General features: G+C 41.5%; 1 protein-coding gene across 2 annotated transcripts in view; it reads right to left on the bottom strand.

The window, feature by feature from the left end:
• The window catches only part of LOC145348364 (cytochrome P450 4B1-like), a 40339-nt gene that overhangs the window by 179 nt on the left and 22697 nt on the right, over nt 1-17463 (bottom strand). For both annotated transcript variants that reach the window (XM_080196570.1, XM_080196571.1), the window contains 4 exons: nt 15597-15787; nt 13013-13146; nt 11585-11649; nt 6030-6112 (listed from right to left, as the gene is read on the bottom strand). In XM_080196570.1, coding sequence (XP_080052696.1) covers nt 6030-6112; nt 11585-11649; nt 13013-13146; nt 15597-15787 — 473 coding nt within the window. The remainder of the gene's footprint in view (nt 1-6029; nt 6113-11584; nt 11650-13012; nt 13147-15596; nt 15788-17463) is intronic.

Here is a 17463-nt window from a genome sequence, read left to right on the forward strand (position 1 = left end):
AGAATGAAACACACTAGGTTTACAAGTGGGAGTTTTTCAATCCTTCTTTGGCAACTAATGCAATCAGCAAATTACCTGTTCAAGAGAATAAGAGGGGAAAAGTGATCTACTGAACTGAATTTTGATCTTGGTCATTTTGGTAATTTATCATTGCCTCAGGCATCTCAATGTTTGACAGGACCTATAAATACACATTTCGAAACAATGTACCATTATTATATGCTTCCCCTCCAACTTGATCTTTAAGTTTGCTGATGACACCACTGAAGTGAGTCAGATCTCAAACAATGATGAAACAGAGTACAGGAACATAAGAACATAAGAAATAGGAGCAGGAGTAGGCCATCTAGCCCTTCAAGCCTGCCCCGCCATTCAATAAGATCATGGCTGATCTGTCGTGGCTCAGTTCCACATTCCCGCCCTCTCCCCATAACCCTTAATCCCCTCTCTTATCAAAAACCTATCAACCCGCATCTTAAAAATATTTAGCGAGGTAGCCTCCACCACTTCAACGGGCAGAGAATTCCAGAGATTCACCACCCTTTGAGTGAAGAAGTTCCTCCTCAACTCCGTTCTAAACCGCCCCCCCTTTATCTTGAGGCTGTGCCCCCTAGTCCTACTATCCTTTCTGAGCGGGAAGAGTCTCTCCACCTCTATCCTATCCATCCCATTCATCATCTTATATGTCTCAATGAGATCTCCCCTCATTCTTCTAAACTCCAACGAGTACAAGCCTAGTTTATTCAGCCTCTCCTCATAGCTCAACCCCCTCAACTCCGGCATCAGCCTAGTAAACCTCCTCTGCACTCCCTCCAAGGCCAAAATATCCTTGCGTAAGTACGGCGCCCAAAACTGCACACAGTACTCCAGCTGCGGCCTCACCAATGCCCTATACAGCCGCAGCAAGACCTCCCTACTTTTATATTCAATCCCCCTCGCTATGAAGGCCAGCATCCCATTAGCCTTCCTGACCACCTGCTGCACCTGCAAGCTGGGTTTTTGCGACTCATGCACAAGGACTGCGAGGTCCCTCTGCACCGTCGCCTGCTGCAGTTTTTCGCCACGTAAGTAATAATCCTTCCTACCATTATTCCTACCAAAGTGGACCACCTCACACTTGCGAACATTAAATTCCATTTGCCAGTTCCTGGCCCATTCACCCAGCCTATCTAGATCCTTCTGCAGATTCTCCACACCCTCCGCACAATTTGCCGTTCCACCAATCTTGGTGTCATCAGCAAATTTCGACACCATACACTCAGTTCCCTCCTCCAGATCATCTATATAAATGGTAAATAGCTGAGGCCCCAGCACCGACCCCTGGGGCATTCCACTAGTCACCATCCGCCAATCCGAATAGCACCCATTGACCCCCACTCTCTGCCTCCTATTTGACAACCAATCCTCTATCCACGCTAACACCCTACCCCCAACTCCATGTCCCCTGACCTTCTGCAATAACCTCTTGTGAGGTACCTTGTCAAACGCCTTCTGAAAATCAAGAAAGACCACATCCACCGGCTCTCCTCTATCCACCGCCCTAGACACATCCTCATAGAACTCCAGTAAATTTGTCAGACACGACTTCCCTTTAACAAAGCCGTGCTGCGTCTGCTCTATCAAGCAATTCCCCTCAAGATGCCTCGCTATTTCCTCCTTGATAACGGATTCTAACATTTTACCTACAACAGACGTTAAACTAACCGACCTATAATTCCCTGCCTTTTGCCTGGCACCCTTCTTAAACAACGGCGTAACATTAGCCGTTTTCCAATCTTCCGGCACTTCCCCGGAATCCAGTGATGTCTGGAAAATAATCAACAAGGCATCCACTATCACCTCCGCCATGTCTTTCAGAACCCTTGGATGCATTCCATCCGGTCCTGGCGACTTGTCCACAATCAGCCCCTCCAGTCTGTCGAGCACCGCCTCTCTAGTAACAATAATGTCATTGAGACCCTCCAGTCCTACCACCTTTCCATCTCTAACACCCGGCAAATTATTCACGTCCTCCTCCGTGAAGACAGAAACAAAAAAGTTATTCAAGACCTTAGCCATATCCCCATCCCCTACCACTAAGTCCCCCTTCTCATCCTCTAAGGGACCAACGTTCACCCTAGTCAGCCTCTTCCTTTTTATATATTTATAAAAACTCTTGCTATCCTTTTTTATATTAAGCGCTAGCCCAGCTTCATAGTTTCTCCTACCCTTCTTTATTCACTTCTTTGTCAATCTTTGTTGACATTTAAACCTCTCCCAATCCTCTTCTCGCCCACTACTCTTAGCTACTCTAAACGCCTCCGCTTTTAATTTAACACTTTCCTTCACCTCATGAGATAACGAATCTCGTGAACTGATGCAACGACAATAATCTCTCCCTCAATGTCAACAAAACGAAGGAGATTGTCATTGACTTCAGGAAGCATAGTGGAGAACATGCCCCTGTCTATATCAATGGGGACGAAGTAGAAAGGGTCACGAGCTTCAAGTTTTTAGGTATTCAGATCACCAACAACCTGTCCTGGTCGCCTCCAAGCAGACACTATGGTTAAAAAAGCCCACCAATGCCTCTACTTTCTCAGAAGACTAAGGAAATTTGTCATGTCAGCTATAACTCTCACCGATTTTTACAGATAAACATAGAAAGGATTCTTTCTGGTTGTATCACAGCTTGGTGTGGCTCCTGCTCTGCCAAGACCACAAGGAACTACAAAAGGTCATGAATGTAGCCTTGTCCATCACACAAACTAGCCTCTCATCTGTCTACAATTCCCACTGCCTCAGAAAAACAGCCAGCATAATTAAGGATCCCATGCAACCCAGGCATACTCTCTTCCACCTTCTTCGAGAAAAAGATACAAAAGCCTGAGGTCACTTACTAACTGACTCAAGAACAGCTTCTTCCCTACTGCCATCAAACTTCCGAATAGACATAGCTCGCACTTAGTTTGATCTTTCTCTACACCCTAGTTACAACTAACACTACATTCTGCACTCTTTTCTTTCCTTCTCTATGAATGGTATGTTTTGCCTGTATAGTGCGCAAGAAACAATACTTTTCACAGTATACTAATACATGTGACAATAAATCAAATCAAATCAAATATAATCACCCTGAAAAACTATATGACTACCTAATTCCTTCATTTGTGCCATGAAAGACAGTTTGGGTGAGAAATTGAGTTTGATAGTGCCCATTCTTTGGGGTTACAAGTGCCCTTCGAGCTTTACAATAGTGTTTATGGTACATGTGTTTACTTGTGAAGTAAATCATGTTGGATTCCATCTTGGTGCAGGGTGGGCAGATAATGGTGTCAGTCCATATACAATGCTGTTTTGTGCCAGTGCTGCTCTTAAACTTGCATGACTGCCTCACATGTTAAGCAGCAAAAAAGGACAATATTGTGCCCCTTCCTCCTCCAGTAACTGTGAGCTCCTTTCACAGTAACTTCATTTCAGTATTAACGTAGGCCTACTTGTGACACTAATAAATAAACGTTAAAATTTAAAATAAAGGCCTTGCTGTCACAAGAAATGTGATAGAGCACAACACTGACATACTGAACAAAATGTTTCCTCTGGTGGAATGCACTGGATGAGCCCGCAGTATTCAGCAGAATAAATACCAAAACTATTGGTGGTCTGTTGCATGTTGCACAGCCATAGGATTGTACATCCCTCACTATGAGCTACATGGAGGATGAGGAGGAATGGAGGTGGCACAGTGGTTAGCACTGCTGCCCCAAAGTTCCAGGGATCTGGATTCGATTCCCCGCTTGGGTCACTGTGTGGAGGTTGCACATTCTCCTTGTGTCTCCGTGGGTTTCCTCCGGATGCTCTGGTTTCCAAAGAGGTGTGTGTTAGGATCATTGGCCATGCTAAATTGCTCCTTACTCGGGATGCATTGGTTAGATGGATTAATGGAGTAAATATGTTTACGGTGATAAGGCCTGGGTGGGGTTGTTGTCACTGCAGACACGATGGGCCGAATGACCTTCTGTCTGGATCATAGGGTGGGCCTACTCCTGCCATTTGGCAGGCTGATATATTTGGTCTCATTTGGACTGGTTTCTGCCAAGTCAAAGAACTGGGAACTCCGTTGGCATATCTAAGTCCTGTCCTAATTCCTGGTCCTTTTTTCTTGACTCCCACTGATTCCTTTATTTCCAAATCCCTACATGGCATCGCCCCTCTCAATTTACAGAATCTCATGCAATTACCCCTCAGTTCCTCTGAGTTTATGTTGAGTTGTTCTATACACCTTTGTACCACTATCAGAAGTTGATTGTTTAGTATTTCTGCCCCGGAACTCTTCCTAATTTTCTCCATCCTGTTCCAATTAACCTTGCTTTCGTAACCTCTTAACAGCTTATCTCTGACATCCTGCCTTTAGTCTCTGCCTCCCATTCCAAACAGGTTGAGCGATTATTTTATATGAGAAACAACCACCACCCCCGCTCACCCAAGTGCTGTAGATTCCAATATCATTTATAATTTAACATTAACCAAAGGTTATTGAAACTGTTCCACTGAATTGGAATGCAGGTAGTCCTCAGACTTACAACACAATTGGTTCCTGAAAATTGGGTTGTAAGTCTGAAGTGTGGTGAGTCAGAATCGTTTTTCCCTTTGGAACAACTTTATAAATGCTGAATTGGTTTCTGAACATAAGAACATAAGAACATAAGAAATAGGAGCAGGAGTAGGCCATCTAGCCCTTCGAGTCTGCCCCGCCATTCAATAAGATCATGGCTGATCTGTTGTGGCTCAGTTCCACTTTCCCGCCCTCTCCCCATAACCCTTAATCCCCTCTCTTATCAAGAACCCATCAACCCGCTTCTTAAAAATATTTAGCGAGGCAGCCTCCACCACTTCAACGGGCAGAGAATTCCAGAGATTCACCACCCTTTGAGTGAAGAAGTTCCTCCTCAACTCCGTTCTAAACCGCCTCCCCTTTATCTTGAGGCTGTGCCCCCTAGTCCTACTGTCTTTTTTGAGCGGGAAGAGTCTCTCCACCTCTATCCTATCCATCCCATTCATCATCTTATACGTCTCAATGAGATCTCCCCTCATTCTTCTAAACTCTAACGAGTACAAGCCTAGTTTATTCAGCCTCTCCTCATAGCTCAATCCCCTCAACTCCGGTATCAGCCTAGTAAACCTCCTCTGCACTCCCTCCAGGGCCAAAATATCCTTGCGCAGGTGCGGCGCCCAAAACTGCACACAGTACTCCAGCTGCGGCCTCACCAATGCCCTATACAGCTGCAGCAAGACCTCCCTACTTTTATATTCAATCCCCCTCGCTATGAAGGTCAGCATCCCATTTGCCTTCCTGACCACCTGCTGCACCTGCAAGCTGGGTTTTTGCGACTCATGCACAAGGACCCCGAGGTCCCTCTGCACCGTCGCCTGCTGCAGTTTTTCGCCACGTAAGTAATAGTCCTTCCTACCATTCTTCCTACCAAAGTGGACCACCTCACACTTGCCAACATTAAATTCCATTTGCCATTTCCTGGCCCATTCACCCAGCCTATCCAGATCCTTCTGCAGACTCTCCACACCCTCCGCACAATTTGCCTTTCCCCCAATCTTGGTGTCCAAGATGAACCAAGCGCAATACCCCATTTCCATTGAATAGTGAAAAGCTTGTGAGAACTTCTTCCATATAATTGCCTTACAGTGGTGTGTGTCCCATGATATAGTAGTGCCTACATTTTTAAAGTCACTTATATACTGTATATGAGAAGCAACTAGTTCTTGCTGAGGTTGTGAATAGTAGAATATAAAGGAATACCAGTTGGTAAAGACCAACTGTTAGCTGGGGTGGCATCCTAAAGTCGAATCTGGCATTGTAAAGTCCAAATGGAGTGTTAATTTAAGAACAGAGAAAGTACCACTCATTACAATGTGAATGTCAGAAAGTCAGGGACTGTATATACACCCATTTAATGTACCTGCTGAAAACTAGGTTCATATAAAAATAATTAGCTTCAAAAACAACATCAAAACTGATTATCAACTGTTCCTACCTTGGTCCAACAGAGAAAGGGATGTAGGCATGGTGGTGTCTGTTTTCTGAATTTTCTGGAGTGAATCTCAATGGGTTAAACGTCTGATGTGAAAAGGCAATAGAATACGTTACCAGCCGGGATTAGTCAGGATTGTGCTGTTTATACAGGATTGTACAAAAAAAGCAACAAAAGGCTAGTTTATAGTAAACCTGCCGCATAAAGAATTCAACTCATCAATGCTATTAAAAAACAGTGTTACATATTTACATTATCATATATGGTGAATTACAAAGAGTACTTAATGGGAATTTGCCTGCATTTGAAGTGATTCAAATCCCAAATGAAGCCACAGTTCAAGAAGGCACATCAATCACATTCTCAAGGGCAATTAGGGCAATAACTGCTGGTCCAGCCAGTGACACCCACATCTCATAAATGAATTTTTAAAAGCTTGTTGTCCAATGAATGGCAAGCTGTCTCCCCAAGCAGCCACCCCAATCAGAGGGTCAGAGGCACTGAAGGCTAGGCCACCAGGATAGGTTGCAACTGCTGAGGCTGCAAGGAGGACAAGGGGATGGCTCCATTTTGAGGTGCCTTCAAAATAGAGCTGAAAATATTTTACTCTGCTGGTGCCAAGCAGGCAGGCTGGCCCCGGCAATTTGTGGGATAATCTCTCAGAGGGGCTGTCGGGGCTACGCGGTGGTCTTTGCATCAGGGCTCCCTCCTTGTGCCATGCAGCATCCATACATGCTGGGGCACTATCTAGTGGGAAGCCACTAGGAGTCTGCCTCCATGCAACTGGAGGTCTGCCGTACAGCAGGAGCTCTTTGTTGCTGGAAAAAATTCTGTGGCCTAGGAAAATGGCCACCTTTAGTTAATGAAATTGGCTGCCTGGCTCTGATCAGCAAGTGGCTGATTTGTTGCCATTTCCCCCATTATTAGCCTGAAAGCAGAACTGTTTTAGGACCTATTCAAATACAACTGTCTGACATTTTACCAGCCCATGACTTAGCCTGCTAACCAGACACTAGTAAAATCCTACCCCAGATGTGTATTTCTCACTGACAAGTGAGGGCAGTTTTACAATCTTGTATTTATATATAGCACATGGAACATCAATGTGTTAACATCTTAATTTCAATAACAAATAGAAACTCTGTTATTCACAGATGGTATGTAACACAGTAAAATACATCTCAATGTCAATCCTGTTCAAAATAATAGAGACATTTGCTTATTACCATCATTCTGATTTAACTGTAAGAAACTATTAATTAGTAACAACTTTTTATTACACATAGTGGCAACATTTAAAGTGTGCTTCAAGATACTACCATTCTAAGAGATTGAGATAACGTTAATAAATTACTCAGGTTTGATTCTAGTTACTTACTGATGTTCGTTATTTACTGATGTATTTTTGCCTTGAAACTTGCTATTATTTACTGTATATAATCCCAGATTGCTTAGGAATTCAATAGTCTCACAGGAACCCCTGTCCTGATGGACTTACTTTCATCCCTATCCCACATTCCAACATTGTGGTTATTGAAAGCTGTGCTTACTGGCTTATTAGCAATAATGAGGAATGACAGAATTTACAGACAGCAACATCTCAGCCTCACATACTCCGATGCCTTAGTAAAAATGTGTGGATAAAGAGGTTTCCATGAGGTTGTCCCAATCTCTCTCTGGTGGAAAACCAGCACCACCACCAGCCCCCACCCACCCACCCACCCCCACTCCCCTCCTCCACCACTATCCCCAAAGGCACCTATTAGAAAATCACAAGGGGATTTTTCTTTGATTACTTTAGATGTGTTGGTAATAGGAGATGACTCAGCAAATTTATCACACATCCACTTTAACCTATTGTGCATTTTACGTACATATTCATCTATAGCAAGTGGAGTTTACATGGGGCAGGTGAGTAATACCTGCCTTTGAGTCAGAAGCTCTAAGTTAGAATCTTACTCCAGGACTTAAGGGCCACCAAAGGTGCATTCATAATGCAACCAAACAGGTTTATTGTTAACTCTCAAGCCCTATGGCAGACAATAAGAATGGAAGAGACTCCCAGTCAGTCAAACTTGATGCAAGTGATGCCCCTCAAGCTACAATATAGCTTTTGCCTTCAGGCTACTGCAGTGGTTTCCAATCTTTTCAGATTCACAGCATACTTCAATGAGATAGCCAATTCCACAGCACACCCATTTTTTTCAGCTGAATCCAATGCTCCTAAATGTCACATTTACATTTACTAGGGTTAGGATCTTATTAGAAAGGTATATAACATAATGCATATAACAAGCTAAGTAAGGATCATTAATGTTTCAAATCCACCACAGAATACACCTTCTTCAACAACGAGCATAGACATTCAAAATCTGCTCAACTATTTCTAACTATTCATAGCTCTAAATCTGTGCCACATGCAGCACTCAGGCCAGGCATCTGAAATTTCCCTTTTTGTGTATGATATGTAATTATTCTTATTTTTATTAGATAATTGAATCGATGAACAAGTGAAATTCAATGGATGGGATAAGCAGGGGAATCAAACTTACCCATTTCTCCTCAGATCAGGGATGTAAAATAGATCCAGCAAAGGAATGTGTATATGGTCAATTTTGCTGTGTCTGCTACCTTGTTTTGTCTTGTTTTACAAACAATAAAGTACATGAGTGCCATTACTTGGTTTCTATGGTGACTAATAAAATCTATCAAATCATTTCAATTTCACCCTTTGGCCACTTGTGTTTAGAATGTTCACATTTTAGAATCAAAAGACCAATACCTCACTTTGAAAATATTTGATGATAATTTTCATGAATTTTAAGAGTTGTAATTTTGGTTGGATTGAACATTGTTTAAGCTAGAACATTGTTTGTTTTCCATTGCTTTCCTTTACATTGAATACAATATTTCATAGCACACTTAGCCACACAACTGTGGTGCAGCACACTGGTGGAAAACGTTTGGATTAGTGACATGTTTCAAGAAAAAAGCTATTGAAAACAGATACTTTATCTGTCTTACATATATCTAGATATGAGATATCTTCTAAGCCCAAGATAGCCATAGTATTGCGTATTAAAATTTACATTATTTGATGAGACATCTGTGATGATGGGCAACTTTAATCTGCATCTAGATTGGTAGAGTCAAATTAGTTACACTACAATAGAGGAGGAATTTCTGGAGGCATACGGGATGGTTTTCTGGAGCAATATGTTGGGAAACCAACAAAGAAACAAGACCAACAAGAAACCAACAGTCCACCTTGGACTGGGTGGTGTGCAATGAGAAAGGATTTGTTGGCAATCTAGTTGTGAGAGAACTTTTGGGGATAAGTGATCATAATATGGGAGAATTCTTTGTCAAGGTGACTAATGATGTAGTTGTTTCTGAGACCAGGGTCCTAAATCTCAAAAAGGCAACAATGATAGTACAAGACATGAATTGGCCATGACGGACTAGGAAATATTACTGAAAGGAAAGACAGTAGACAGGCAATGTTGGGCATTTAAACGAGGTGAACTCCAGAAGTTATTTATTCCTGTTTAGCACAAGAGTGGTAAGGGAATTGTGGCCAAATCATGGCTTACAAGGGAAATTAGAGATAATATCAGATTCAAGGAAGAAGCATACAAATTGGCAAAAAAAGCAATAGGCCTGACGATTGGGAGCATTTAAAGTTCAACAAAAGAGGGCCAAGGGATTGATTGATCTGTTTTACCCCAGTCCAACGCCGGCACCTCCACATCATGACTATCATGCTGTTCCATGAGATTTGGACGTTACCTAATGTAAGCCCCTATTCAAAAAGGGAGGCAGAGAGAAAACAGAGAACTATAGACCAATGAGCCTAATGTCAGTACTGGTGAACTTGCTAGAGTCTATTACCAAGGGTTTCATTACTTGGCATTTTGAAGGCAGTGGTATAATCAGACAAAATCAGCATGTATTTTCACAGTAACTTCATTGAAGTGTTATTGTAAGTCTACTTGAGACATTAATAAATAAACTTTAAAATTTTGAAAACTTTAAAAAGAAAATCATGCTTGAAGAATCTATTGGCATTCTTTGAGGTGTAACTAGTAGAGTTGACCAAGGAAAACTAGTGGATATAGTTTATTTTGACTTTCAGAAGGCTCTCGACAAGGTCTCACGTAACAGACTACTATGTAAAGTTAAAGCACATGGGATTGCAGGTAATGTCTTGAGATGGATAGAATGCTGGTTAGCAGACAGGAAGCAAAGTGTTGGTGTAATGGGTCTTATTCTGATTGGCAGTCAGGGACTAGGGAGTTCTGCAGGGATCTGTGCTAGCATCTCGACTGTTCACATTATATGTTAATGATTTGGAAGAGGGAACTGAATGTATTATCTCCAAATTTGCAGATGATACAAAGTTGGGTGGGAGGGTGGTCTGTAAAGAGGATGCAGTGATGCTTTTGCATGATTCGAACAAGCTGAGTGTGTGGGCACCTGCGTGGCAGATGCAGTATAATGTGGATAAATGTGAGGTTATCCACTTTGGTAGCAAAAATAGGAAGATAGATTATTACTTGAATGGGTGTAGATTGAGAAAAGTGGATAGTCAGCGAGACCTTCGTGTCCTCGTCTATCAGCTACTAAAACAAGGTGCTGAGGTACAGCAGGCAGTAAAAAAGGCAAATGCAATGTTGGCCTTCATAGTGAGAGGATTTAAATATAGGAATAGGGATGTTTTGCTGCAATTGTATAGGACATTGGTGAGGCTACTTCCAGAGTATTATTTGCAGTTTTGGTGTCTTTACCTGGGGAAGGATGTCATTGCTATAGAGGGACCACTGCGAAGGTTTACCAGACTGATTCCTGGGATGGCAGATATGTCATACGAGGGGAGACTAAATTGGTTAGGATTATTTTGATTGGAGCTTAGGACAGTGAGAGAAGATCTCATAGAAACTTATAAAATTCTAACAGTTAGATAAAGTAGATTCAGGAAGAATGTTCCCAATGGTGGGGGAGTCCAGAACTAGGGATCATAGTTTGAGGGTAAGGGGTAAACCTTTTAGAACTAAGGTGAGGAGAAATTTCTTCACCCACAGGGTGGTGAGTGTGTGGAATTCACTACCACACAATGTAGTTGAGGCCAAAATGTTGTGTGATTTCAAGAAGAAATTAGATGTAACTCTTGGGGCTAGAGGGATCAAAGAATATGAGAGGAAAGAGGGGGAATCAGGATATTGAATTCAATGATCAGCCATAATCAAAGTGAATGGCAGAGCAGGCTCGAAGGGCCTAATGACTTACTCCTGCTTCTAGTTTCTATGTTTCCATACTTTTTGTTATATCCAAGCAATAAATGAAATGGCAAATAATATTTCAAAATATGCCCAAATTAATGATATATGTAAAACACTTCGCTGAAGCTTTGGTAGGTAAATATGATGCAAGTCAAATTAATAGATATCATGGAAAAAATAGGGACTTGTTTATGGAGGCCTAGTAGTAACAGACCAATAGGAATGCTACAGTATAATAATTTTGTTACTTATTATCTCAGTAATGGAAGAGGAAATTACCTCAGGATTATCCCAGAACAGTGGATTTCTGTGGAGGCTGTAAATACTTAATGCAACCAGACAACCTGTGAAAATATAATTTAACATTTTCAACAAAATTTCAGAAGTATATGCATGTCACTCATTCCATTTGTTTTCAAGGCTTCTTACACACCGTGCACCATTTCCCAGACTGGATAACAAACAAGCTGTCTGCTGCAAAATTCCTGCTAATGATTCTAATCTGAGGTTGCAACTGGAAGCTGTGCAAAAGCCATCTGATATTCCCTCTTTATGGAACAGTGTCTGATTTCTACTTCTCAGATGTTGCACGTTGAGCTTATATGGAATCAGTATTTGACTCTGTGATCTATGAAATCTGGAAAATTTTGGAATGAATTACCACATATAATTTAACTTCTATTTCATCAAAGAATTTCAGACAAACCTGATCACGAGAGTTCATTGAGCCCCTTTTCGGGATTGATGAACAAATGCATTTACTCTAATTAAGCAATGTGGAAGATGTGGCTCCTTTAATAGTTGTTCTATCACTCAGGGAAGGCGCAGTTGCACAATGGTTAGCACTGTAGCTCACAGCACCAGAGACCAGGTTTTGATTCTGGCCTTGGGTCACTGTCTGTGTGGAGTTTGGACATTCTCCCCGTGTTTGCATGGGTTTCCTCCGGGTGCTCTGGTTTCCTCCCATAATCCAAAGATGTGCAGGCTGGATGGATTGCCTATGCTAAATTGTCCTTTTAGTGTTCAAAGATGTGCATGTCTGGTGGATTAGCCATGGTAAATGCACAGGGTTATGGTTATAGGGCGAACGAAGGTTGGATGCTCTTTGAGAGCCGGTGCACGTTCAATGGGCCAAATGGCCTCTTTCTGCACTGTAGGGATAATATGACAATACCATCATTTTATGATAAAAGGACCAAAACTGCATACAGTACCTCAAGTGCAATCTAACCAATCTAACAATTGAAGTAAGGTCATACTCCTATCCCCTACTCCTATACTCAAACCTTCTTGTGATGAAGCCTAACATATCATTAGCCTTCATAATTGCATGCTGCCTCTGCAGTGTTAGCTTTTAGTGACTTATTTATGAGCACTCCAGGTCCCCTTGTCATCTACTTTTTCTAATCTCTCACTATTTAATAAATACATATTGTGTGCTAATCATCTGTAGAGCAAATGGAATATTGAGGACGTAAATAGATCCTATGAATTGGAGTCCAAGTGATGAGAATATCTAAAATAAAGCGCTCTGTAAAAAGCAATCCCCACTGCACAGTCACGACATTTACAACTCATGTGAGCTATCCTTCAAAATTTTCTGAGATTTTAAACCAAGTGTAATTTAGAGCACCCTTCTAGTTACTTTTGTGCTGTAAGTTTGCAAACACTAGGATACTGCTAAAACTTATTTCTGAAATACAAGACCTTCAGGTACGTGCTTCCCATCAGGGAATACGAGTGGCTTTGACAGTTTCCTGGCCACTGCTGGTAGAGGAGGATAAAGCCGTAGAGATTCCTTTAGACACATGGTGGTGTAAGGCATCCTACTTAGGAAGTCCCTGTAAATACAGAATTAAAAAAATGAATTCTTAATAGGAGTTTAAGAAAAATAGTTGATATATTTAATTGGAGTTATTTTTACTGACAGAAGCATCTAAGACTGTGTGACTGATCTTATGGATAACCACAGACTCAGAGGTGATAACTTTGTCTTTGTTGATAAGGTAAATTGGGCAATAGTGAATTGGCAGACTTATTTTCCTGTCAAATTTTTGAATATTACGTAGATATAAATCAGGAGAAATGGTCTGTCAATTTGCCACTGCTTATTTTCCATTGGCACACAAGTTCAAAATTATCTACTGCATTATGCTTCACACTCTCAGAGGACCATGCTTCAGAACACATTCTCAGCCAATAGGTGTCCTCTTACAGACTGCTTACAAATTGTTGCCAGCTCACATTGAATGACTGTTTCATTCCTTTTCAACTAAAATATATTCAATGTAATGCTGTTTCCTGTTATACAGGTGAGTTTTTAGTCAGTTTCAATGACTTGTCAGCATTAGCCCCTCTGTAGCCTACATTTTCAAGTTTTAGCTAATTTAAGCATATTTTTATTCTTTAGCAGCTTTGTTCAATTTCAAACATACAATGTACTTGTATAGTTTTGAATTTCATCAGTGCTACCTACATAATTTTTAAACTAAATCTATCCTCTTTACAGAACAATGAAAGAACCTGGAGTTAAACTTTGGTTTCAGTTCCAATATAAAACAATATTGGGATCATTTTGACTTTTATAACTGGATGTAAAACAATTGGTAACACAATAACAGCTCATTTTATCACGCTCAATTTTCTTTTCCATTGACTTCAATGTCCCTAAGTTGGGAGTTCCTAGTCCAGTGGGTCAGTTCAGACCTGACACATCCTTGGAAACTGATCTTCCAAATACTTGAAATATACTCGCCACCAGTTAGAAAAGTGCAGGTCAAAGATGGAGTCCAGACCAGCGAATCAATCTGGAAATGTATTTTTTTGTAAACATTGATTGGTCATTCGACACATCATCGGGCTAAGGGGAATATGACAGCGAATGGGGGCTGTACACATTCATGTGGCAGGTGGATAAGTACCAAGAAATTTTCAGCTGCACATATAAGGCAAAAGTGCTTGGGTTAAGGATCACTATCTGAGCTGTAATAAAGGTTCAAAATGAACTTGAAATATTTGCCATGACTGGGGTGTGTGATGCAGTGGATAAAATGTCTCAGAGAAAAATTCGATGGAAGGAAACCCAATACCTGATGGTTGACAAAGTGGATATATCATGTACAGTGTTATCCATATAGAGTTTCTATTTGGCAGTATAATAGCTGTGCGAGGTGCAAGTCCGGAAATGTCTTTATCATGCTAGCTATAATGCTCTGGATTACTGTCAACCAATAAGCCTCCTTTCCAAATAACAACTAAGTCGCTACCTGCAAACAATGCTTCTGTCACTAGCTTAATCCGCCTGGGAACAGTTGACTGACTGATTTGGCATATGTGGGTAGAAGCCCTGGGATAGTCATGGGATAGTGCCAAAGCATTGTTTGTCATCTTGCCATATCTGAGAAGGACAGTTGAGGTTATAAATATAGGGAAAATGTGACGAGTATACAATGTATCAGGTACACTTGCATAATCCTTTCTTGTCAATAAGTACTCTTTCAATTCCAAATTTAAATGCATAATTGGAACCTCATTTTGCACAATTTGTTCATTGCAAGTGAATTAGCAATTGGTAGCTAGACAAGTATAAAAAACAGTTAGAGGTAAAAGCTTTGCAGTGTAAAAGAATCTGATCTAAACTGAAAAGAATCATGCTAATAGTAAGCGAAAGCAATTCTATACTTTGAGAAGCCTACTTTGAGAGAACAGAATCAATAAAGTGCTGCAACCATTCAACAGCAGTGTTGGTGAGCAGACACTGAGAAAACTGTTAAATTCTGTGTGGTTCTAACTGAAATAATATGAGACTTGCAATGATCAACAACACAGTTCTCACACCGCTAGCACTTTTTCCACCTCAGTATGGCAAGATATGAATCAGGCCTTCTACCCACAGCCTTATCCCCTGACCAATATTTGTTTATATTGACCCTTTCATTATCCAGAAAAGTCTTATAATAGTGAAGCTTTTGTTCTCTGGTTCTACTTTTCTGGCTTAACTTAAAGTAGTACTCTCGGCTACTTCATATACCTCAGTGATTTCCCTGTTGAGTACCTTTCTAGATGAATCATTTCTCAGCACTCATCTCCTTTACACTAGGGTCATCCTGCTGTTTTTCCCTGCCTGTTGTCTGATTATTTTCCCAACATGTACTGAACACAATAGTCTATATGTGACATGAAAAATTTTGCATTCAAACTCATGTAAGGCATGATGATGTTAAAAAAGAATCTGTTCATGAAAGCCTGATTTTCCTGCAACAATAGTTCAATAGTTCATTGCAAACCTCACCATTCAAATTTCTCATGGCCCTCCAGCAGTTCCTGAATTTCTTCTCTACACTTCAGCTGGTGTTCTGGGTGTTGAGCCAGACAGTACAGGAGCCAAGAGATGCCACTCGCTGTGGTATCATGGCCTTCAAACATAAACGTGTCCACCTCTGCTCGAAGGTCTTCATCCGACAATCCAATTCCATTTTCATCCTAAAGCAAAATGATTGTTTACACTGAGTCAGACCCTATTATCCGCCACAAATGTATTCTCATTGGAGAAAAGATGTTGGATACGATTGACAAATTATTCTTTGTCTACAGAGAACCCTTCAGAAAATGAAATGACATTCTGCCCCACCCTCCAACCCTGCACCACCCCCCCCGCCATCTGATTTCAGGGATATTGCAACTAACTGTGAAGTCAATATACAAGTTCCAGAATGAGTCTCGTCTTAATTTTTTTCCATTTAATGGCCTCAAACATCCACAGGGTGAATGCAGTGCTGTGTCCTAGAGACAGGGCACTGTATTTTTGCAGGGTCGGAAGGGCTTTGTGTCTCAGTCAACATGGCGCCAGAGGTCCAATTATGGAAATCCCACGCCGGAATTTGGGACCCATCATTTTCACCAGTGGTGGTAGGAATGAGGGCAGGTTATACAAAGAACAAAGAGAACAAAAAACAACAAAAATTACAACACAGGACCAGGCCCTTCTGCTCTCCAAATCTGCACCAACCATGCTGCCTGACTTAACTAAAACCCCCTACCTTTCTGGGGACCATATCCCTCTATTCCCATCTATTCATGTATTTGTCAAGACTCCCCTTAAACGTCATAACTGTATCCGCTTCCACTACCTCCCCCAGCAACTAGTTCCAGGCACCCACTGCTCTGTGTAAAAAATCTGCCTCATCCATCTCCTTTAAACCTTGCCCCCTAGTAATTGACTCTTCCACCCTGGGAAAAAGATTCTGACTATCCAACCTGTCCATGCCCCTCAATCTTGTAGATTTCCACCAGGTCACCCCTCAACCTCCGTCGTTCCAGTGAGAACAAACCAAGTTTCTCTAACCTCTCTTCATAGCTAATGCCCTCCATACCAAGCAACATCCTAGTAAATCTTTTCTGCACCCCCTCCAAAGCTTCCACATCCTTCTGGTAATGTGACAACCAGAATTGAACACCATATTCCAAGTGCGGCATAACTAATGTTATAAAGCTGTAACATGACTTGCCAATTTTTAAACTCAATGCCCCGGCTGATGAAGGCAAGCATGCCGTATGCCTTCTTGACTACCTTCTCCACCTGCATTGCCACTTTCAGTGACCTGTGTACCAGTATACCCAGATCCGTTTGCCCATCAATACACTTAAGGGTTCTGTCATTTACTGTGTATTTCCTGTCTGTATTAGACCTTCCAAAATGCATTACCTCACAATTGCATATACTTTGCATATCTGTGGTTCTCAGAGGCAGCTGCATATGTAAAAGTGAAGCTGTCTTCAACAGATCCAATTTTAATTACAGGGAATTCCAAATTGCGACTTGTGGGCTTCAGACAATTGAGGAAAAGGTCTAAAGCTATCAGAGTTATTTGGAGAATAATGGGGGAGGGTGATTCTCTCATCCTGTTTCCCTGCTTTTTTCAGTTCAGCAGGCCAGGAAAATTTAGCGATTTGCACAATTTGTGCTGGGTGTCCGGGCCTCTGTGAGCTTTACAGCGCAGAGTTGCCTAATATATGCAGCAGGTCATTGTAATATAATTTAAATTGCATTAGCAGGCCCGGAACTGAAGTCTCCGGGTCTGCTAGCCTCTCCTCACCAGCACCCCCTCAGCCTCTGCCAGAAGCATTTCACTCCAGCAGGATTTACTATAACTCCTCAC

Source organism: Carcharhinus amblyrhynchos, chromosome 9 (assembly GCF_965287045.1).
Source record: "Carcharhinus amblyrhynchos chromosome 9, sCarAmb.v2.hapA, whole genome shotgun sequence".
Classification (NCBI taxonomy): domain Eukaryota; kingdom Metazoa; phylum Chordata; class Chondrichthyes; order Carcharhiniformes; family Carcharhinidae; genus Carcharhinus; species Carcharhinus amblyrhynchos.